Source organism: Neophocaena asiaeorientalis, unplaced genomic scaffold (genome assembly GCF_003031525.2).
Source record: "Neophocaena asiaeorientalis asiaeorientalis breed wild unplaced genomic scaffold, Neophocaena_asiaeorientalis_V1.1 scaffold122, whole genome shotgun sequence".
NCBI lineage: Eukaryota > Metazoa > Chordata > Mammalia > Artiodactyla > Phocoenidae > Neophocaena > Neophocaena asiaeorientalis.
Genome location: NW_020172725.1, coordinates 904765 through 928562, shown reverse-complemented (window position 1 = coordinate 928562; position 23798 = coordinate 904765). Strand labels below are relative to the sequence as shown.

Below are 23798 nucleotides of genomic sequence, written 5' to 3'. Positions count from 1 at the left end.
ACAAGGGATGAGGGAGTCTAGAGTACAGGCAAAAGTATTATTGAAGTGGTTGACTACCGAATATTCCGTATAACATGGATAAAGTGGTATGACAAGACTGGGGATGAATAATGGATTAGAAGTTAGGAGAAGAAAGGAGAGCAGTTAGTAGACTGAAGGCCCTGATGAGAAGGAAGAGTAGTCTGGTGAAAGCAGTCAAACAAGCTAGAGGGACAGAAGTTGGGGATCAAGTCATGCAGTGCTTGACTTCATGATTTTTGAGGTGAAGAAGCTACAGCTGATAAGTCCAAGAGTGGAACCATGGACCAGGACTGCTAAAGTCTTTGAAATGTTTTTCTTAGAGAAAGTGACCGGGAAGTTATCAGCTAAAAGAAAGGAGGGGCAGAACCTCAAGTAAGCACAGGATTTTATTGTTAAAGGATGGAGGCCCAAAGTCTAGAAGAAATACTGGGAAACTGGGCAGAAGCAACTCCACTGTCAGATCCTGAGGTGTAGGGAGAGTATGAGAGTCTAAACAGCTCCTCTTTGAGAAGTAGCATTTCCAGAAGAGAGCCAGGGTTTTAAAATCAGCATGGTTCTTTCTGGGTTCTTTGGACTGGGGAGAAAATTAAGTAGGCATACTGCATTTCTGAATTCTCATTTCCTTTGAACTAATATAGCTTTAAGAGAGACAGACGATAGATCAATTTCTCTATCTGGGATTCATTAATTTCAAATTTGGCCACTATTCTGTAACCATAAAAAGAACTTGTATTAACCAACCCTATAAATTCTCTTGCTTAAAGAACTTCCTTTCAGTATTTCTTTTAGTTTGGGCCTGCTAACAATAAATCTCTCAGTTTTTTCTTATCTTAAACATCTCATCTTGCTTCATTTTTGAAGAATATTTTCACGATTATAGAATTCTAGGCTTGAAATGTAATTTCTTTCAGCACTTTAAAAATGTCATTCTGTGGTCTACTGAATTCCATCATTTCTATTGATAAGTCATCCGTCAGTACTCCTGCTTCTTTGAAGGTAAACTATATTAGCTTTTAACGTTTAAAAAATTTTTATTTTTAGCATCTTGACTATGATATATTTAAGTGTGTTTTCTCTTTGTATTTAGAAGTTCTTAGAGCTCCTTTAATGAGTGCCTTATGGTCCTTCATCAGTTTTTCAGCCATTATCTTGTCAGTTATTGTTTCTGTCCATTTTTCTCTCTCTGCTCACTCTCAGGAACTCCCATATGTGACATCTTTTCACAAGATCCTGTGTGTCTCTTACTCTCTGGTCTGTTTTTTCCAACCTTTTTGCTGTCCATGTTTCTGTGTGGTATTTTCTAGTAACCTGTCTTTCAGTTCACTAATCTTTTCTTCAGCTGTAAGAAATATGTTGCTAAACACATCTATTAAGCTTTAGTTCTGTGCTTTTTAGATGTAGAATTTATATTTAATTCTTTTTTAATAGATTCTAGGTATCTGGTGAAATTCTTCATCTTGTCATCTTTTTTTCTTGGACAAAATAAACATAGTTACTTTTTTAAACTATATCTGAGAATTCTAATACCTGGGTTACCTGTGGTCCTATTTTCTATTGTCTTTTTTCTCTCTTAATCTTAGTTCTTGGAATGTCTAGTAATTGCTGCTTGAATGTTGAGCATTTTGTGTAAAACATTATAGTCTCTGTCACTCAAACCCTGGCTATCTTGGCAGCTCTGAACTCCTTTTAAGAGCTATCCTCATTATATTTAGGTTTAAAATCAAGAATGTACGGGGGAAGCCCATATAAAAAAAAATCCAAAATATACTTACTCAGATTCCCTGCTCTCTCACTGAAAGGAATAACCTCATATAGGTATGTTCTTTACTATAAGCTTACACGTAAGGAAGGTGGTTCCCTCCTCCTTCTTGGAGGCATCAATGTCTATGAAGCTGTACCTTATCCTCTAAGACTACCTCTATTATTGTTATGATGATATACATAAACAGTTGTAAATAAATAGCTGTACAAAATGAAAGAGTAAACATATTTCTTTTTTTTTTTTTTGGCCCTTTTGCACAATAAGATCTAACAATAATAGTCATGATAATATTCAATAAGATTTACTAGAGATTTATTATAGGCCAGGTTCTGTGTTAGACGTTTTGTATAGATTATCTCATTTAATCCCCAGAAGAACCTATGAGGTAGTAAAGGTAATTATTCCTATTTTACACATGAGGAAACTGAGGTTTAAAGGGTTTAATTCACCTTAAACAAGGTTCCAGAGCCAGGAAGTAAATGGCACAAGCAAGTTTGTACTCAGATCTTTCTAACCTCAAGGTCTAGGTTCTTTTCCAACATTTTGTCCTGCCTCATGTCTTGCCTTCATTCCACATAACTGGTTTGATGATTTCACCGAGCCCTGGAATCCTGGGATACTTCCTTAAATAAGGTGAGAACAAAGTAGTCTGAGGGGTTTACATGCAAATAAATCTCCTTCCTGGTACATTTTTCTTGGGTATTTCCAGATTCTTACCTCCCCTACTCAGCTTTGCTTTGATATATGTTTTTACATTAAATGCTTCCATTTATAAGTTCTGTGGCAAATCTGAAAGTAATTTTTTAAATAAAGCTTTATGCAGGGACAGGAAGTAATTAGTGGTGGGGTTTTATTTTTGGAGGATGAGATTGGTGAGGGGTGGGGTATAGGGAGAAATTGCTTTCTGCAGTGTCAGATGAATGAGTTACAGGAAATGATGGCTCAGCCAGCAGCTTGGTGCTTGCCAGTGAGTCAGCAGTGATTCCACCCTCAGTCTCAATGCTGGAATCACAGCTGTGAAAGACACTCTTCCTGGTGAGGGCCCCTCCCCGCCTTGCTGTCGGGGGCATGGAAGCTCTGCCCACATAATGTGAACCATTCAGTTACCTGTCCTAGTGGAGAAAGATTCACAGAACTACCTTCTTGGGTTCATGCAGATATTTCTGTGTTTCTTTAGGATTCATTGGTGTTTCTGGTTTTTTCCTCTGATACCCAGCAGAAACATCCAGTTTGGGATTGATGTAATAGCAGACTTTAATTCCTAGGACAACATTTCATATTTTTACACTGCTTCAATGTCTAGGGTCTTTTTTTATTCTTATTATTAAAGTATAGTTGATTTACAAATATTGTGTTAGTTTCGGGTGAACAGCAAAGTGATTCACTTATACATATATATATATATTCCTTTTCAGATCTTTTCCTTTATAGATTATTACAAAATATTGAGTATGCTTCCCTCTGCTATATGGTAGGTCCTTGTTGTTTATTTATATATAGTAGTGTGTATATGTTAATCCCAAACTCCTAATTTACCCCCCCCTTTCCCATTTGGTAACCATAAATTTGTTCTCTATGTCTGTGGGTCTGTTTCTGTTTTGTAAATAAGTTCACTTGTATCTTTTTCTTATAGCTTTCGCATATAAGCAATATCATATGATATTTGTTTTTCTCTGTCTGACTTAACGATAATCTCTAGGTCCATCCGTGTTGCTGCAAATGGCATTATTTCATTCTTTTTTATGGCTGAGTAATATTCCATTGTATACATATATATGTGGTATATGTATATATACTACATCTTCTTTAGGGTCTTTACAAATGGAAAAACACTGTGGAAAAGCAAGACAGGAAGGTGCTGCTTCAGGAAAAATGGTAGATTGAAAGAGGTCATTTTGTCATGATTGAAAATATGTGTGTGTGGCGAGAAGATTAGAACGAAATCATTACGGTTGTTGGGTTGAGATGGTAGGATTGTTGGTGATTGCTTTTTACTTTTTCTCTAGGTTTGATAAATAGGCTCAAGTTGTAAAATTTATTCTAAGGACAGTGGTTTCGTATTTTAAACTAACTACCCACTTGTGGGGAAAAAAACTGGCCAAATAGCTTTAATATTTTAGGATATCTTTTCCCCAGACTTTGCTCATATTGTTAAGGTCAACTTGGTCATATCCATGGTGTCCTGTAGGAAGTGGGCAAGGAAGATTAACTTTGCTCAGAAGCTGTAGGTGCCAAGCTTTTAGTTCTTATAGAAATTAATGCTAAGAGAGATCAAAGAACCTTTCCCAGGTCGATTAGCTGGTAAGTGGTGGAGTTCCATTCAAGCCCCAGTCCCATTGCCACCAAAGTCCACACTCTTTCAACTAGAGTATAGGGCTGCCGCAGGGCCCAGTCCTCCAGGCTTTTTTGCAGGGCATCTTTATTTTTATTTTTTAATTAATTTTTATTGGAGTATAGTTGATTTACAATGTTGTGTTAGTTTCTGCTGTACAGCAAGGTGAATCAGTTATACATATACATAAACATATAGCCACTCTTTTTTAGATTCTATTCCTACGTAAGTCATTAGAGTACTGAGTAGAGTTTCCTGTCCTATACAGTAGGTTCTTATTAGTTATCTATTTTATAGTATGTATATAGTGTGTATATGTCAATCCCAATCCCCAATTTAGTCCCCCTTCCCCCTTGGTAACCATAAGTTTGTTTTCTATATCTGTGACTCTATTTCTGTTTTGTAAATAGGTTCATTTGTACCATTTTTTTAGATTCCACATATAAGCGATATAGTATTTTAAGCGTGTTAACTTACCGCTGGATTAGTTGTCCATTGAGAAAAATCGTATTGCAATAGTTTTCTCTCTTTTTGAAAAACTAGGATTCTACATTCCACATATACATACTTGGCTTCTACTCTAGTTAGAAAGACAAATACTGAGAGTGTTGTATAGAATGCATGTGTGTACATCTGTGTTTTTGACCTTAAGATGAAAGAGGCATGGGGAGTACTTAGTTGAGTGGCTGTACTCCCCCAGAATTTGAAGTGATTCTCATGATCACACCTAAAGTTCTTAGATATATGAGATTGAGGCTAAAGCTAAATGTTTTACTGTTCAGTATAGTAGCTCTAAGTGACAGTTTCTGTTGAAGAAGGAGCGATAATTGTTGCGAAGCAGAGATTTTACAGTTTCGCAAAAATACCCATTGGCCCAGTAGGGCCTTAATTTATTTTTCTGATAAATTAATAACACTTAAAGATTTTTGCAGTTAATATTGTACAATTAACACTATAAGCTTTGTTGAGATACTGACATACAATATACCGCACATGTGTAATTGTACAACTTGTTAAAATTTAACATATGCTTACACCTGTGAAACATCCCTTCAGTAAAGATATTAGAGTGTATTCATTACCCCCCCACCAAAGATTTTTTTGCAGTGCTATATTTTCTAAGAAAAAAAAAACCCAGCCATTTAATTTCATTATCTAATTTGATGAAAAAGGCCTGGATGGGGACTCAGGTGATGTGAGTCTGGACTCTGATCTTGCCCTAAATAGCTCCATGAAATCCAGCGAGTCCCTTAATTTTTCCAGGTCTTAGTTTTCTTATCTGAAAAATGAGGGGGTTGAACTAGATGGTCCCTAAGGCCCTGTATGGCTCTAAAGCTTAATAAAGCTAAGAGGACAGGCATACTTAGGGTATTGGTTTGTGTCCAAATGGTTTTATGTAAAAATATAGGCTTCCCCAGTCATCTGGTGTCAGCTGTGCTGCTGCATCCCGGCCCCTCTCTGATTGATTGATCCTGAAATCATTTCATTTCTTTTAATTCTCTTTCACCCTGATTCAAGGTCATTCATGTCATTACTTTCATGTTGTTCTTTCTAAGCTTAGGGAACTGTTCTACTTAAGAATTTAGGGGTAGGGCTTAAATAATGCTGGGAATTTGGCAGGCCTCAAGGGGCTGTGAGGGGCAACAGGACTGATAGCTCCTTGGATACTCTCGAGGCAGCTTGGGCATCTTAGTGGGGAGGGGGTAGAGACGAGCTGTACTGGATTTATTTCAGGGATGGGGGAAGGGAAGCAGACTGGAGTTTAATTAAAATTCTAATCCCAACTTTGCCCATCTTCTTATCAGCAACCAGCATTTCTGTTTGTGGTTCTGGTGATTTTGCTGTGATAACATATGTAGTTACCTCAAAAACTCTTGCAAATTGGCCTAAAATTTCAATATGCTCACCAGATGCTTTAATCAGACTTGGCATGATTCCATCTTTGGCCTGTGTTTTCAGAGATACCTCCTCCACCACTGCCATCTTTCTGATGGGAGGGGGGGCATTGGAGAGCTGGTGGTGAAAATTGAGCTGATTGCAAATGACAAAACAGTTTCATCACAGCATAGAGGTCTTTCCAAACTATTTCTGTTTTCCCGTAGCTAAGTGGGATTTCTGAGGAGGGGCTGCTCTGATTTCATCTTGGCCCACCATGAGGTTCTTCCTGCTTTGTGCCTACATGCTGCTTCTGATGATTTCCCAGCTGAGAGCAGTCAGCTTTCCTGAAGACGATGAACCCCTTAATACTGTTGACTATCACTGTAAGTGATCTAAAGAACATTCTCCTTTTCTAAGAAGGAAGCTTTTTCGGTTTTGATTTTCTAAGCATATTCATCTTTAGAAAAAGAGAGAGAGTTTTATGTCTTTATAATGTTTTACATACTAATTTATCCACAATCATTTCCTAGTGTCTGGAGAAAATGGGACAGTTTAGTTAGGTGCTTTTCTAAAGCAGCCCATATATAGGTTATATGTTTTCAGTTAAAAGAAAAAGACCATTTGCTGACATTCACTGTCCTTTATTCGTTCATATTCAAGACCTTAAGAGGGGAATTTAGTTAAAACCCTTTTACAACTAGTATATACAGCTAATCAATGCTGTATATCGATTCTTCAGCTCCGTAATCCTGACTGATGGTTTAGCCCATTTTTACTTGCAGATTCAAGGCAATATCCGGTTTTTAGAGGACGCCCTTCAGGCAATGAATCACAGCATAGGCTGGACTTTCAGCTGATGTTGAAAATTCGAGACACACTTTATATTGCTGGCAGGTAATTTTCCTCTCGTTGGTTTATTAGATTAAAATTCTTTTCTCTTGTGGTGCTTGCATTAATGTGTCTAGTTCATGAAAAACTAATATGTATTGTGATCAAAAATTGCAAGTAGCCAAAAATATTCACCCGGAAGAGTCAATGCTGTGTACCAGGAACAAAATATAGCAAAAACCTTTCGCAGTCTTATTTTATTACTGCCATCAAGAAATTATGCACCATTCTTTATTCCTAAAGCAGCAGGAGAAAAAAATCATTCTTTAATCTTTTTTTAACTTGGAATTATTCAAGCAAATATTAGAAGTATGTCTGTGCTAACACCAAGTAGCAGTTTGACCCATGCCTGAAGAGCTTTCTTTGCTCCCTAACCACAGTGATGTATAAAAGCAACTCACTAATGAAAAAACACTCTTTGTTGACTTTCTTGGAGACAGAGAAAATCCAAGTGATCTCCAAAACGCAATAAAAGCAGATCTGTAAAAATAAAATAAGAATCAGCTTAACGCTTTTATGTATTCACATGATATGACTTACTGCCTTGTTTCCAACAGGGATCAAGTTTATACGGTAAACTTAAATGAAATCCCCAAAACAGAAGTAATACCAAACAAGGTGAGCAAGTGTAGTTGGCATATTTATTTGCACTCTCTCAGAACTTGGTTAATGTCCCTCTCCCCTCAATATTTAAAATATTGAACTTTGGTTTGCTTGATTGTTACAGAAACTGACATGGCGGTCAAGACAACAGGATCGAGAAAACTGTGCTATGAAAGGCAAGCATAAAGTAAGTGAAACAAACAACTGCCTACTAGATTGAGTCTCTGTGGGGGTTTGAGCCCACAGTGTAAGCATATGGAATGTCTAATGTTAATGTAATTGTTACTTTCTTTAGGATGAATGCCACAACTTTATTAAAGTATTTGTTCCGAGAAACGATGAGATGGTTTTTGTTTGTGGCACCAATGCTTTTAATCCCATGTGTAGATACTATAGGGTAAGTATATTTTATACAATGTGCTTTTTTTAAATCAACTTTTCTTCCTTTACGGGAATGTTGTTAGCGTCAAATCCTTTCTCCTATAGACCCAGTAATTTGTTTTATCTCTAATGCTGTGGAGGAATAAAGACAGAATTCTTCCCGTAGAATTTCAGTGCAAATAAAGCAGTATTGCCTTCAAACATGTACATTGAACAGATATGACACTAGCTATTTATTTTTCTTTTGTAGTTGAATACCTTAGAGTATGATGGGGAAGAAATTAGTGGCTTGGCAAGGTGCCCATTTGATGCCAGACAAACCAATGTTGCCCTTTTCGCCGGTAAGATTCTTTAGTGTAATGAATATAAATGATTAATGACATTGAAGGTGCAAGAGGAATTTAAAGGAAGAAAAAAGCTCATAACTAGGATAGCTACCTTGACACAGGTGTTTCAAAGACTAAAAGCTGGGCTTCCCTGGTGGCGCAGTGGTTGGGAGTCCGCCTGCCGATGCAGGGGACACGGGTTCGTGCCCCGGTCCGGGAAGATCCCACGTGCCACGGAGCGGCTAGGCCCGTGAGCCATGGCCGCTGAGCCTACGCATCCAGAGCCTGTGCTCTGAAACGGGAGAGGCCACAACAGTGAGAGGCCCGCATACCACAAAAAAAAAAAAAAGACTAAAAGCTACGAACAAGTTTTCAAAAAAGAGGAATTAAAAGTGAGCATATTATAAGTATTCTGACACTTGGCTCTGTTGTTAACTAGGCCAGTGATCCTGAATAAGTTGCCTAACTTTTTGATGCTTCAATCCCTCATCTGTAAACTTAGATGATCCCGTGGGTCAAGCTGTCACAGGTTGATTATGAGCATCGGGTTTAGATTTATTTGTATATGTAGCAATAATGTAGGTGAAATCACTCCAAAGGCTATAATACACTATATAAGATAACACACTTAGGATAATTATGGCTATTTTATCTAATTTATAACTTTGGTTTCAGATGGGAAGCTGTATTCTGCCACAGTGGCTGACTTCCTGGCCAGTGATGCCGTTATTTATCGAAGCATGGGCGATGGATCTGCCCTTCGTACTATAAAATATGATTCCAAGTGGATCAAAGGTATCTTTGAAGAATGGGTTTGGGAGATCACCAAGGGAAGTACCATGGCCGAGTGGGAACAGGAGACCTGGGCATCAGGAAATTCAGTGCATGACTTTATATGGTTTATTTAGAGCCAAGAACAAGCTGCCTTGGTTGTGAACGGGAGCATTAATGGGGGATGAGGAGACCAGTAGCCACGTCAGGAAAGTAGATTTTTATCCTAAGTGACCTCAAAAAAAAGATCTCAATTCTGTGTGCCATTTGCCTAACTCTAAATGCATGTGATAATCCTTGCCCACTTCCATCTACCTACCCTGGAAAGTTAACCCTGGGAATCAGTAGTTCGTATCTGCAGAGTTATTTTGATCTTTGGAGTCTAGAAATCAAGATTTTTTATTTTCAACTTAAGAAGTTTCCTTCCCTAGTTAACTACAGGTTAATGAATAAATCTGTTGAAACAAAGACCTTTGTTGTAGTTCATTTCCCTGTAGGCTTTTTCTAGTCCATTAGCTAACATTAAAGACTCCGGGTTCCCTGAAGCTTCAACACACCCATACTGGGACTCCACAGACTCGCTGGCATATCAGAGTTCTCCTTGGCTTGAATGTAGCAATGTGACATCTGTCAGTCATGCCTGGCAGTCAGGGTCTGATACTAATTGAATTATCCTTTAGGAACCAGTTTGTTTTCAATTTCTCTTTCAGAGCCACACTTTCTTCACGCCATAGAATATGGAAACTATGTCTATTTCTTCTTTCGAGAAATTGCTGTAGAACATAATAATTTAGGCAAGGCAAGTATATGACTGTGCACTCATACTGCATGGAATTGAGCCCACTTTGGTAAAGTCTTTGCATATTTTCCAGCACTCAAAGCATTTAGGGCCAAGTGCAGAGAGGTGAGTTGCTTATCCTGAGAATAATTGCTGTGGAATGCCTGCACAATGGCCAGAGTGGGAACAGCAGCCTTGGGCCTTGAGATTTCTTTTTTTTTTTTTTTCTGTTACTACAGAGAATGTTCTGCAGGCTCCCTTGAGCTATGGATGCTTCTTTAACTCTTTAGAATCTATTGATAGCTATTCTTTCTCAGCGTCAAAAGGCAGGATGGAAAGTAAGGGCCCCTGTTCACTGTTGAATACTTCAGTACAAGCCCATATGATTCTAAAACATTGCGGCCCGTTCTATGCCAGCTTTAAGAATGGTGCATTTTGTTAACAATATGAGAACAGAGCATGGGAGTGGTTTCCATTCAGCCGGGCCGTTTGATAGCTCACTTCTTATGGAGCTTGTTTGGCAGAGCAGGAAAATGGCCCTTTTTTCTCACAGATAAATCTAGTTGACATTCTTACTATACAGATCCCTAGGGAGAAGGCTGCCGGAGTCTTTTGAACCACATGTATCTTTAGCATGTTTCATCCCTCCCTTATCTGGCAGCTTTTTTTCCCGTTCTTCCAACGTGCTCATAACCCCGTCGCTTTGTTTTTGTCCCGTGGGCAGGCTGTATATTCCCGTGTGGCCCGCATATGTAAAAACGACATGGGTGGCTCCCAGCGGGTCCTGGAGAAACACTGGACTTCATTTCTGAAGGCTCGTCTTAACTGTTCTGTCCCCGGAGATTCCTTTTTCTACTTTGATGTTCTGCAGTCTGTCACAGACATAATACAAATCAATGGCGTCCCCACTGTGGTCGGGGTGTTTACCACACAGCTCAACAGGTGAGAACAGATCCCTGGCACTTCAAAAGGCCTTCCGCATCTCACTTGTGGGAACCGAGAACAGGCCCATTGTCTCCTGATACCATTCCTCTTTTTCAGCATTCCTGGTTCTGCAGTCTGTGCATTTAGCATGGATGACATTGAAAAAGTATTCAGAGGACGGTTTAAAGAACAGAAAACTCCAGATTCTGTTTGGACAGCAGTCCCTGAAGACAAAGTACCGAAGCCAAGGTAAGAAAAAAAAAAAAAAAACGGAGAGGATTTTTGTCTTTGACAAAACCCTCTGGTCACGGGAAGCATCCATCCTCAGAGAGCAGCTGGTCCAACCTCCCACTCCAGGAAGGGTCCCTGTGCAGCGCTACAGACAGAAAGTCAGTGAATATGACTCTGAGAGCCTGAATATGGAGAGTCCCCAGAGTTCAGGGAAATAGCATCGCTCCTCTGGTTTGGTTCACTCTCCTTTCTCTCTTGACCTTGATTAAGTGTCTTCCACAATGGACACTTAATCCCTAGATACAAATTGTGAGGGGGGACCAAACACACTATGTTCCTTTCAGGCCTGGCTGTTGTGCAAAGCATGGGCTTGCCGAAGCTTATAAAACCTCCATCGATTTCCCGGATGAAACCCTGTCGTTCATTAAATCCCACCCCCTGATGGACTCTGCCGTCCCACCCATTGCCGACGAGCCCTGGTTCACAAAGACTCGGATCAGGTAAGACTGTGCAGAAACACGGGCCCTCTCCCATCCAGTGGCTTCCCTTCCTGTTGGCCGCCCCCCTGACCTGGCTCCCCTCCTCCGGCAGGTACAGACTGACGGCCATCGCCGTTGACCATTCTGCGGGACCCCACCAGAACTACACAGTCATCTTCGTTGGCTCGGAAGCTGGCATGGTACTTAAAGTTTTGGCAAAAACCAGTCCTTTCTCTTTGAATGACAGCGTGTTACTGGAAGAGATTGAAGCGTACAACCATGCAAAGTAGGTATATTATACGAGAACACTTTCTAGTACTTCCAGTGTGTGTTTCACCTAGTCATTTCCTTCCAGCCCTCTAAATTAGCAGTGGTTTGGCATATCAGTGTTTTGTTTTGTTTTTTTCCTCACTGAAATGAAACCCGGGTTTGTTGTTTTCCTGAGTCCGCTAGGGCTTGGAGGGTAGACAGTGATGAGTTTAAAAATAATTCAGCCCTTGTTTGTCACCTATGGAGAATGAGAATATTTTACCACCACCCTCTTACCTTGAAGATATATTTCAGGATGCTACATGGAGCAGACAGCTGATTGCAAACACACACACAGAGTACACCATAATTCTTCTAACCACTGGTATAAAAAATTATGTGGACCATTAAAACAAACAAGAAATAGATGAGAGAAATGGAGCAAAGAAGACTAAGGAGAGATCCAGAAATGTCTAGCACAGGAAGATTTAAATGCATTGAAACATTATCCTTTTTCTTCCCTATAGTCTAACATGCTGTTCACAAATGCAATTCCCTTCGATCATCAGAACGGGAAGCCAATCTTTAAAAAACCCTTTGTCCAGCCTGAAATTAAACCAGCCATGCAGAGCAGTAGAAGATGAATCACATCATTATTACTTCCTAAACTACGTGCTTGCCTGGTTTGCTACTGAGAGTATTCCTTAACGCCTCCCCAGCTCTCAATAAGTGCAAAAACCAAGCCTCACTTGCCTCGTGTAGTTCCTGTAGCTTTTGACTTACTAAACGTCTGTCTTCAAAATGTCTCCCACAATCTAGGTGCAATGCTGAGAATGAGGAGGACAGAAGGGTCATCTCACTCCAGTTGGATAAAGTTCATCATGCTTTATACGTGGCGTTCTCTAGCTGTGTTATCCGCATCCCCCTCAGTCGCTGTGAGCGTTATGCATCGTGTAAAAAGTAGGCTGATGTTTCTTTCCTTATCCCGGGTCTTACAGCATCATTACCTTTGATGATGAGAAAATTCAATTTACGTTCTGTTTGGTTTTATACAGGTCTTGTATTGCATCTCGAGACCCGTACTGTGGCTGGTTAAGCCCAGGGGCCTGTGGTCAAGTGACCCCAGGGATGCTGTAAGTATACTTTGTCACATTAGCTGAGATCTTCTCCAGATGTGCTTCTATCTTCTCCAGGGACTCTAAAGCTAGAAATTTTAGAAAACTTCCAATAACACTACTTTTCTTTTTCGCTTTACTTTTCTTTCTTTCTTTCCTTTTATCTGTTTTTGTTTTTTGTTTGTTTGTTTTGTACGGGAGAAGGAAAAAAAAGAAAATCTGGAGCTGTGAGAGGGAAAGGAGATTGTAGACAGTGAAATACCTACGGGAAATGGATGGAGAGAAAGAACCAATTCTCTTCTGCTCTCTTAAACATTCTAGTTACCAAATGTTTAATAGAAATACTCATTTTAGCAAGCTATGTTGAAATGTCCTTTTTTTTTTTTTTCTGTCTGCTCATTCTTACTAATCCATCTGTGTTCTTGGTTCTGCTCTGGTTGTCACTTGTGTTCCTATGAAGGCTGTTAACTGAAGACTTCTTTGCTTTCCATAACCACAGCGCTGGAGGATTTGAACAGGACACGGAATATGGCAACACAGCCCATCTAGGGGACTGCCATGGTAAGACCGAATCTTCCTTTCCCTCCCGGTGCTTCTTTTTGACCACATTTGCACGTGAACATTATTTTACAATCAGCCTTTTATAATGACTCAGGACACATGCCACCTAGCATTTAATTTAAACTTCACAAAAGCTGAGCTGTTTGGTCATGGGGATACATTAGAGAAGAATCTTACTTTTTTTTTTTCCTTCACGATTTACAATCTTGTAGGAAATCTAGAGAAAGGTAGTCTAAGCAGTAGGTTACTCTTTTAATTTATAGTCCTTTCTTTTGACTTTTTGAGTTAATTGGAATTCGTAAATTTTTGCTTTCTTTTGGTTACTTTTTACTGATTACTTGTTCCTTTAATTCTTTTAGAAATTTTGCCTACTTCAACTACACCAGATTACAAAATATTTGGCGGTCCAACATCTGGTTAGTTTTTTTTCATTTTTTTGAATTAACAACCTTTTCTTTCCTTCAGTTCAGCATTTTCAGCCCCTTCTCCCTTCCTTTTGCACAGTTTGGCAGCCCTTCATTTTTCTGCTTTGACTCATAACCCCCCTGATGGTCCGAAAGACTTTTTCTTATTCAGCACTTCACCCTGTGTAGCATGTTAACAGCCCATCATTGACCAAGGCACATCCTTTAAGAAAAATCCAATGGATTAACATAGGCTGCATTCCAGCTGCACGCCCGTCCACCCAAGCTTTCTTCTCTCTCACCCCTGTGCATTGTGAATGTTCCCTCTGGTCATCTATATTCAATGGATGGCAGAATTTCATTATTTACCCCTTCTCTCCTCACCTTTCCTAAGACCTAGTAAACAAATACACATTTCCCCAAAATGTGTATTTATAAATTTGAGAGATCTTTTCTGAATGGTTTGTGGTGATCCTAGAAACCTTTGAATGTTGTGGTCTCAGAGGTGTGAAAAAGGTTCCCATCGAATGAAGCTGGTTTCTGATGTATTAAGATGTTCGCTAGGCTCCCTGTGCCCCTCTTGTCTGCATCCGTTTTGGAGTCTTCATCTGTGACCGTTGCACCAGTCTGAATTGGGGTCTCCAGGGGTTTGACCTAAGATCATATGCTTACATTTTGAGGGAAAATCTACTTGGCAGAAATCAGTAATAGACACACAAAGAGGTTAAGTTACTCCCGATCCTGTTGCTGGTTCTAAAACTTACCAGCAGTTTCATTCCTCAGAGGGGAGAAAAGGATGGAAGATCTTGTGTATCAGAACATCCTTATTCAGCTTGTGAATGCCATTTCTTTTGCATGAGTTGCTGCTAACTCTTTGGAAGAAACTCCCCGGGCACTTTGGAAGGCACGGACAAGGTTCATCCCTGCTTCAGTGCTTTACCATGGATGGTGAGCCCTCAGTGCAGTCAGTAATCTACAGATAGACGAGATGTCTGTGGTAAAGCAGGACAGCCTCTTTGTCAGGTCTAAAATCAAGTGTTTATGCAGACCTAATCAGGTGTGTTCTGATGACGTTACACTGTAGGTTCCCCAGTGAAGGCAATACAGTTTCCAACCATCTATGAAAATGCTTTAAACAAATATACACAAAACAAGGGATGTTGTCTCACAAAAGGATGAGAAACTAGCAATTAGTGTTTGGGATTCATCGTACCTTTTCCATGAGTGTCATTCATCACCGTAGAGGCTTCGTAGAGGAGTATTTTCAGTGTCTTCAAGTTGGAAATCTGCTTAATATGTCTTTATTGTTCATTTTTAGCTTATATTTTTCCCTTGCAAGAAAAGGATTTGGTATAATCTCCTTGGATGTGTTTTTATGAAATCCTAGAACAGGCTTTCTCATAAAATTTGCTTAAACTTTACTTGAAAATACAACAGACCAGTCAGAAGCCATCCGCTGTCACTACCCATGTTAATAAAAATCTGTTTGCCACCACAGACATGGAGGTATCTTCATCTTCTGTTACCACAATGGCAAGTATCCCAGAAATTACACCTAAAGTGATTGATACCTGGAGACCTAAACTGACCAGCTCCCGGAAATTTGTAGTTCAAGATGACCCAAACACTTCTGATTTTACTGATCCTTATTCAGGTATCCCAAAGGGTAAGGCCTCACCAGGGAACTCATCTCTCACTGAGTGGAAACCTGATTCCTAATATCTCTGAGGAACGTGTGGAGGTGAAGCCGGACGGAGCTGCCTCTGTTGTTACCATCGCCGCCGCTGGCCACACTCACACCGGTTTTCTGTGGTTATGTGGAGTGTGCATTCCTTAGCGGATGAAAGAGGTGGAAAGCTGTTGAAGAAGGAGTTGGTAAAACAGCCACTCCGACAATCTAATCCGTGTTGGCTTCTGTCTGAAAAAGCTACACTCTGCTGGGTATCAGAGAATTCCGAGGGTCACCCCAGCGATATCCAAAAGCAAAACTCATTAATTGCAAATATCCTGATATCGGATGTTTTGTTGAGGAGCCTTTCCCAGACTTTTGTTTAGCTGCAATTTACAACGCAATCTGAAAAGTACGGGAGGCGCGAAGTTGTTTGAATGCCACAAGCACTGAAACCTAACAGAGTGCTCGTCCGTAACTATCATTTTCAGCCCATAATAGAAGCATTTATCAAAGAGCTGTCTGCTGAGTTACCTTGTTAGACGGATCACGCTGGGGAAAAAATCTATTCTTTAGTGCTTACTAAACTGTGGTTATCAGGTTTCCAATCAGTTTTTATAGCAGTGCATTGTCATTTATGATTTACATCTATTGATTTTGGTTTTATTTGTTTTCATTGTAAACAATTTTATAATCATTCTTCCTCTTTTATTTTCTTTAGTAATTCCATTTCTCTCTACGTTTCTTTCTTTGTCTTTCACAATGCCACTGAATTCCATAGCCCTCAACATTGGTTAAAAACAACTAATGTTCAAAGGCCTTAGTACTAACCTAGAGCAACAGAATCTTCAAATCACTCTGACTTACCTTACTCTGGGATAGCTGTGCTTGTAGCATGTAACAGACTTGGATACCTCTTAAACTAACATGTCTAGATGTCTGTGGTTGCATTAAAAATCCCAATAATTATAAACTAATTCACTCTTCTATTTCTAGTCTAATTTAAATATTTCTTAAATATCTTAAGACAATTGGATAATATTACTTAACATAGTATATTTCCTTAGACTGTCTGGATTTCTTTCATAGCAGGCAATTCAAGAGTGCTTCACTCCAAGACGGAATGAAAAAAAAAAAAACAAAGTAAACATGAGAGGCTGTATTTGTAGCTAACAGTGACCAAGCAGATGCTTTTAGTTTGTGAACGAACTATATACTTTCATTCTAATTAAGATAGCATAATTGCATTAGCATAATTATTTTAGCAAAATATATATTTATACCAATTCATACATTTCCCTAATCCCAGTAGCTGCCCTTTAATCCTGATTTATGAATTAAGAGAAAATCATGAGAAAAAAACAGTTTATGAGTTTAAAATGGGCCACTTAGAAAATATATACCTTCTAGCTCTAATTTTTAGGTAGAAACCCTTAAAATTTTGAATGTTATGTAACAACTATTTAAGAGGGGCTGGAGGGGAAAAGACAAATACAGATCAGTGGAAGATTAGAGTTATCCTGGTATTTGTAGCGATCATAAATGTCTCTGGGGATCCTATTGGGATTAAAGGAAAAAATATGGAATTTTGGAGCCCACCTCACCCTCCAAGCTAAGCATATGGACCATGTGAAGGTAGTGTTGGTTCAGTGGCAGCCACTTGCTGGCTAATACTGTTTTAAAGAAGCTCCTCACTCAGACTCTTCTCCTGTGTGTCTGTTGCAGGTGTACGATGGGAAGTCCAATCTGGAGAGTCCAACCAGATGGTCCACATGAATGTCCTCATCACCTGTGTCTTTGCGGCTTTTGTCTTGGGTGCATTCATTGCAGGTGTGGCAGTATACTGCTACCGTGACATGTTTGTTCGGAGAAACAGAAAGATCCATAAAGATGCAGAATCTGCCCAGTCGTGCACAGACTCCAGTGGAAGTTTTGCCAAGCTGAATGGTCTCTTTGACAGCCCAGTCAAGGAATATCAACAGAATATAGATTCTCCCAAATTGTATAGTAACCTGCTGACCAGTCGGAAAGAGCTGCCACCCAATGGAGATACGAAATCCATGGTCATGGACCATCGAGGCCAACCTCCCGAGCTGGCTGCTCTCCCGACACCTGAGTCTACACCTGTGCTTCACCAGAAGACCCTGCAGGCCATGAAGAGCCACTCAGACAAGGCCCACGGCCACGGGGCTTCAAGGAAGGAAGCCCCCCAGTTCTTTCCTTCTAGTCCTCCACCGCATTCCCCACTAAGTCATGGACATATCCCCAGTGCCATTGTCCTTCCTAATGCTACCCATGACTACAACACATCTTTCTCAAACTCCAATGCTCACAAAGCTGAAAAGAAACTTCAAAACATTGACCACCCTCTTACAAAGTCATCCAGTAAAAGGGATCACCGGCGTTCTGTGGATTCCAGAAACACCCTCAACGATCTCCTGAAGCATCTAAATGACCCAAACAGTAACCCCAAAGCCATCATGGGAGACATCCAAGTGGCCCACCAGACCCTAATGCTGGATCCCGTGGGACCTATGTCTGAGGTCCCGCCCAAGGTCCCTCATCGCGAGGCATCACTCTACTCTCCTCCCTCGACTCTCCCCAGAAATAGCCCAACCAAGCGAGTGGACGTCCCCACCACTCCTGGCGTCCCAATGACTTCTCTGGAAAGACAGAGGGGTTATCATAAAAATTCCTCCCAGAGGCACTCTATATCTGCTATGCCTAAAAACGTAAGTTCACCAAATGGTGTTTTGTTATCTAGACAGCCTAGTATGAACCGTGGGGGCTACATGCCCACCCCCGCAGGGGCGAAGGTGGACTATATTCAGGGAACACCAGTGAGTGTTCATCTGCAGCCTTCCCTCTCCAGACAGAGCAGCTACACCAGTAATGGCACCCTTCCCAGGACGGGACTAAAGAGGACACCGTCATTAAAACCTGATGTACCACCAAAGCCTTCATTTGTTCCCCAAACCACATCTGTCAGACCACTGAACAAATACACTTACTAGGCCTCAAGTGTGCTCTTCCCCACGTGGCTTTATCCTGTCCGTGTTGTTGAGAGGATGATGTTGTAAGGGTACATTAAGACAAGAGACTCGCTTGTATTTTAAGAGAACCAAGTGGCCAAAGAAACTCTTCCTAACTTTGGCAACATCAGAACTTGCCATACGTAGCTACTGCAGCAAAGGCTTCTGTGTACTTGTCTGAAAACAAAGGAAGGTGCTGGTCATTCCATTTCTTTTGTTTGAAACTAAAGAGATATGTGGCTCCGAGGGGCTACCTGTAACCAGTATAAGGAGCTGATACAGTGCTCAGAAGAATCTGTCTGTGAGTAAATACTTGAAAATGGGTTCAACTTAGACTGCCATTCTGTGTGGTCTTCCCATTAAATGTGAACATTTTAATATGTATGCATTCACCTTGCCTCTTGCACAAATGTCAAAAAACGATGGTAATGTCTCAAAGAAAAGAAGTTGTAGATTACCAAACAATTTGCTAAAAATTCAGTCTTTGACCCAAACTGTAGCATTTTTTTATGTGTGGCATTTTTTTTCATGCCACCAAGGAACTGTGTTGCGTGTGCATGTGTGTGTGCGTGTAAGTGTGTGTGTGTGTGTGTGTGTGTGTGTGTGTTCTGTCCCCACTAGGATTTGTTTAGGTGCCCATTGCATCTTTTAGTGCTATGGAGTTATTTACATCGCACATTACTGAACAAGAGACAATAACTTCTTCCCACAGCAGTCCATTGGGTTCAGCTTTGAGAAAGAAGTAAAACCGAGGCTGATTTTGACAGTCAAAATGATTAACTTGACTTACGTGTTACCCAATGCCAGAATGTAAGAGTTCTAAGTAATTTTGTGCTGCTATTCACTAAAACTTCTATAACAGTCTTGCCAGCTTAAGGAGATGGAGATGATAAGAGGTATCCTTGATTTATCCACCAGTATTCAGTAGTAAAATTCACCTGTCCACTGTGAATACGAGCCGGAATCACTCTACTCAACCTTGGACACACTAATGAGGTTTTATCTTGATTGTGTTTGGTTTCTCCCATGTAGTAAAATTCCCCTTCTTTTAATTCCCCCTAACCCCAAGGTAAAACAAACAAACACACACACACACACACACACACAACAGAAGACAAAAGAAGGGGATGTGAGAGGGTTGTAATTGGCTTAGCAGAAACAGTCTGTGAAAACCTAACAGTGGTGCAATCATGTTGTCTATGTTGTGTGATGTGAGAATTTTCTCCTAAGTCATGCAGGTAATGACAGTATACTGTACATATTACATGTGAGTTTACCTAAATCTGTGCATTTTGTGCCTTATTCATGGGAATGATAGAAGTACTCAAATATGTCAAGTGTTTTCAGTATAGCACATCATTTACTGAGTGCCAGTTGTAAATGTTTTTCAACCAGCACCTGAAAAGACTTTTAAAAAATCCTAACAGTCTAGAACAGTCAATTGTAAAACAATCTATCCAAATAGCTGCATTACATCCTTTGCCATGATACACATTCCACTCCTACTTTCTTAAGGATGAAACAGTGATAATGTGAAGTCAAATGAGGTTTCCTGGGTAATGTGACACCTGCGGAAACCATACAGAGTCATTTATTTGTAGTTTTGCAGAAGCCACTTAGAGTTGATTATGTGCAACCCTGATGACGATTCGGTCAATAGGCTGCACACCACGGTTTATTGAACCTCATCTAGAAAGTATCAAGGTCAGACAAATCAGTTCAACTGTTTTCCCGTGATGATATCTATTACCTGGGGGAGATGGGTTGCAGAAGACCAGAGCATTTTGATGCAGAATGTAGAATACGGATGCAGTCATTCTTTTCCTTTGAGAATATTGTTTAATAAAGAACACAATTCCCTGAGGTCTCTGGAAGCTCAAAAGCTAAAACTTCTGTTCTTGAAACACTTCAGCTTTGAAACGAAAGTATTACAGATTGATAATAAATTAAACCAACCAACGATAAACACTCCAGTCCATCGCTGACAAACCTGTTCGAATTCACCTTACCGATATTAATCCCAGCGTGCAGAAAGTGGAACAGTAACTCTATGTGAACCCGGATAACATTTTAACATCGTGCTGCCTTGTAGTTTGTAATGTGAGTTCTATCAGTATTTATGTTGAAATTTCTAACATAAGATCTAGTCTGTATCCTGTTAATTTAATTTTAAAATGCTTTATCCATTTGTGCAAAGGTAAACACAGATTGTATCTTTTTTAATGGTACGGCATAAAAAGTAACCCTAAAGTGAAGTGGCTCTATACTGTTTTATAGAGTACTTTAACATGTATAGATATCTTGTAAACTTGTATTGTGGATGTGTAAATAATATGTACTTTGGGTTTTTAACACCGCATGTAAAGTCAAAATAAAATATACAAATCATTATATCCTGCCTCTTAATGTTGAAGAGGTCTGGAAGGTATCGTGTTTTTAAAATATTTTTAAGTCAGTCAACATCCTTGAGAGCTTCTTTTAAAATATACCAAAATATTCTTACCTGGAATACTTGCCGTCAGGTCGTGGTTACCCCACCATTCTCATCTTGGAAGGCTGGGCAGAGCCCCTGAAAAACGTATAATTCAGAAAACCAGATGAACTGTACCACAGCAACAGTCAAATGCTTCAGGCCAACATCCCAGTGGCTCACCTTGTCCACGTATCGCTAGTTCAACAGGCATTTTTAACATTCATGATGTGTGTTCTCCTGTGAAATTTTTAATATTTTAGTTTAAAATTATAGCTGGTAAATCAGGTTCCTGTGAACATTGCTTGCTATTTGGTATAGGGCATTTCTCAATTCCATTGTTTCAATTGAATCAGAATGTAGTAAGAGATAACGTTCCTCACATATGGAAATGGGAGGTAAAGTAATGATTCCGCTTAGTTCTTTCCTTAGCGTGGCATGAGTTAGTGGCTGCTGTCATTGGGCTTAGACGAATGAAGGAAGAGACAATTAAGGGAAATGTATCTTCAGCCTTGCTTCTCCCTGGGCTTCTTGAGCATTGTATTCTCTTTCATTTCTATGGTCTATTTCTATTAAGTGGCTGTTTATTATACCTTCTGGCCATTTTACAAATTTTCCTGGGTTCAGTGATTTTCTTCTAAAAAGCACATCTTTCTCTTCTTCCTTTATAGCAAATTTTAGCCTTTTTCAATCATGGACATCTTTGATAATTTAATGAGTGGTACGGACTGAGAGCTGAATTTCATTTTCCATTTTCAGGGGATTTACAGACCCCTAAAACCACATCTACGAATCCTCGAGATAAGTGCTTAGATGCCATTTGAGAGAAATGGAGTTAGAGAACTTGCAGCTTTTCATAAGGAAAGCATTGTAAAGAAAGTGAATTAACCAAGACACACCACCCGTACTCTGGTTCCAGAGATCCCATTGGTTGGCATTTAGGTTACTCTGGGACATGGCAACACAAGAGATGCTGGTTCAGGCTAAGAAGAAAGGGTGTCTCACATGCAAAGTAGTGGGCCTTGTGTGGCCTAGGTGCTGGCCAGGTACCAGGAGGACTCGCCTTTCTGCCATCTGAGAGAAGGCAACTTTCTCCCTTCTCCTCCCCTCCCAGCTCATCTCCTTCATCCTCCTTATCAGAGGAGGGCAAAGAACAAGGGGTCCAAAATAGCCCTGCGTCCAGGTCTGGGAGCTGGGTTCAAATCCCGACTCCACTACCCATCAAGTAACTGCAGCACTATTACCTCTCTTTTTTTTTTAACTTTTATTTCACATTGGAGTATAGTTGATTAACAATGTTGCATTAGTTTCAGATGTACAGCAAAGGGATTCAGTTACACATATACATGTATCCTTTTTCAAATTCTTGTCCCATTTAAGTTGTTACATAATACTGAGCAGAGTTCCCTGTACTATACAGTAGGTCCTTGTTGGTCATCCATTTAAAATATAGCAATGTGTACATGTCAATCCCAAATTGCTTAACTATCCCTCCCCCCCAACCCTTCTCTCCCCACCGTAACCAAAAGTTCATTCTCTAAGTCTGTGAATCTGTTTCTGTTTTGTAAATAAGTTCATTTGTATCATTTCTTTTTAGAATATCATATGATATTTCTCTTTCTCTTTCTGACTTACTTCATTCAGTATGATGATCTCTAGGTCCATCCATGTTGCCACAAATGGCATTATTTCATTCTTTTTAACGGCTGAGTGATATTCCATTGTATATATGTACCACACCTTCTTTACTAATTCCTCTGTTGATGAACATTTAGGTTGCTTCCATGTCTTGGCTGTTATGAACATTGGGGTGCATGTATCCTTTTGGACCATGTTTTTCTCCAGATATATGTCCAGTAGTGGGATTGCAGGATCATATGGTACCTTTATTTTTAGTTTTTTAAGGAACCTCCCTACTGTTCTCCACAGTGGCTGTATCAATTTACATTCCCACCAACAGTGTAAGAGGGTTCCCTCTCTTGATTTCAGTTTTCTCATTTTTGAAAGGAGATGGTTCAACATCCATTTCTCTGACACTTCTATGGTATCTGTCAACTCTATAGCACCATTAGCTATTTTATGAATGCTACGCTTAAATGTTACTCTTTCAATAGCTTGGTCTGTAAGCTTTTTATGGATGTGTGAGCCCTGTTCCCTGTTAGATGTGAGGTATATATGAGATTGGCAATAAAATAAGGCATGAAAACAATGCATTTTAAGCCATTTAGCTTGTGTCTATATTTGATGTTTACCCTTTTTGCATATATAGCATGCAAAACACTTAAATCTCTGCTAACGTTGCCTTCTTTATCAAATAGATGTGATACCATAAACAAGGAGGGAATGGACAGATAATAAAATCAATCTTTAATTCACAGAGGAATCAGGGGGTGAGAGGTTGAGGGAGGGCAGTCAAACCCTGGATATTCAGACCATGAATCAACTGGGACTCGTATATTAAGGAAAATAGACTATTTCTAGACCCTGTCCCATGATATAACTCTTTTTAGAATTAGGTATTGATTATTGGTTGATAAATCTCTGTGTAGCATACACTTTGGCTTATCTTAGCCTCTTGTGCTGGGTTTGGGTGAAGGAAAGTATGAAAATACGGCATTTGTTTCATATGCACTGTTAATTCATTTGTGTGAGATGGATTCACCTGAAGCTACTGTAAAGATTGACTTAGGGCCAGTTGGAGAAGTTGTGAGAGGGAAGATTTGTCAGTGTCAGACAGCCCTGTCCAGTGGAAGTTTCTATGCTGGTGGAGACTCTGTGCTGTCTAATATGGTAGCCACTAGCCTATATGGCTTCTGAGCAGTTGGAATGTAGCCAATGTACTTCAGTAGCCAATGCCACTGAAGTACTATATTGGACAGCACTGATCTGGAAAGCCACCACTGCTGCTGCCACAACTGTCAGAG

The 23798-nt window shown here is 39.9% G+C and overlaps 1 protein-coding gene across 6 annotated transcripts in view; it reads left to right on the top strand.

Annotated features, from left to right (window-relative positions):
* Nucleotides 1-20797, top strand: part of SEMA6D (semaphorin 6D) — a 54936-nt gene extending 34139 nt beyond the window's left edge. The window contains exons 1-20 of one of the 6 annotated variants that reach the window (XM_024740275.1): nucleotides 1043-2416; nucleotides 3199-3254; nucleotides 6218-6376; nucleotides 6776-6887; nucleotides 7439-7499; nucleotides 7609-7671; nucleotides 7780-7881; nucleotides 8116-8206; nucleotides 8867-8986; nucleotides 9673-9761; nucleotides 10465-10682; nucleotides 10782-10913; nucleotides 11240-11395; nucleotides 11487-11660; nucleotides 12443-12583; nucleotides 12679-12756; nucleotides 13238-13299; nucleotides 13659-13715; nucleotides 15202-15369; nucleotides 17098-20797. In XM_024740275.1, the coding sequence (XP_024596043.1) occupies nucleotides 6268-6376; nucleotides 6776-6887; nucleotides 7439-7499; nucleotides 7609-7671; nucleotides 7780-7881; nucleotides 8116-8206; nucleotides 8867-8986; nucleotides 9673-9761; nucleotides 10465-10682; nucleotides 10782-10913; nucleotides 11240-11395; nucleotides 11487-11660; nucleotides 12443-12583; nucleotides 12679-12756; nucleotides 13238-13299; nucleotides 13659-13715; nucleotides 15202-15369; nucleotides 17098-18386 (3222 nt within the window). In that variant the 5' untranslated portion in view covers nucleotides 1043-2416; nucleotides 3199-3254; nucleotides 6218-6267 and the 3' untranslated portion in view covers nucleotides 18387-20797. Of the gene's footprint in view, nucleotides 1-1042; nucleotides 2417-3198; nucleotides 3255-6217; nucleotides 6377-6775; nucleotides 6888-7438; nucleotides 7500-7608; nucleotides 7672-7779; nucleotides 7882-8115; nucleotides 8207-8866; nucleotides 8987-9672; nucleotides 9762-10464; nucleotides 10683-10781; nucleotides 10914-11239; nucleotides 11396-11486; nucleotides 11661-12442; nucleotides 12584-12678; nucleotides 12757-13237; nucleotides 13300-13658; nucleotides 13716-15201; nucleotides 15370-17097 lie in introns of those variants that run through there. The other 5 variants (XM_024740276.1, XM_024740274.1, XM_024740277.1 and 2 more) reach the window with 5 other exon arrangements.
* The last annotated feature ends 3001 nt before the right edge of the window (nucleotides 20798-23798 follow it).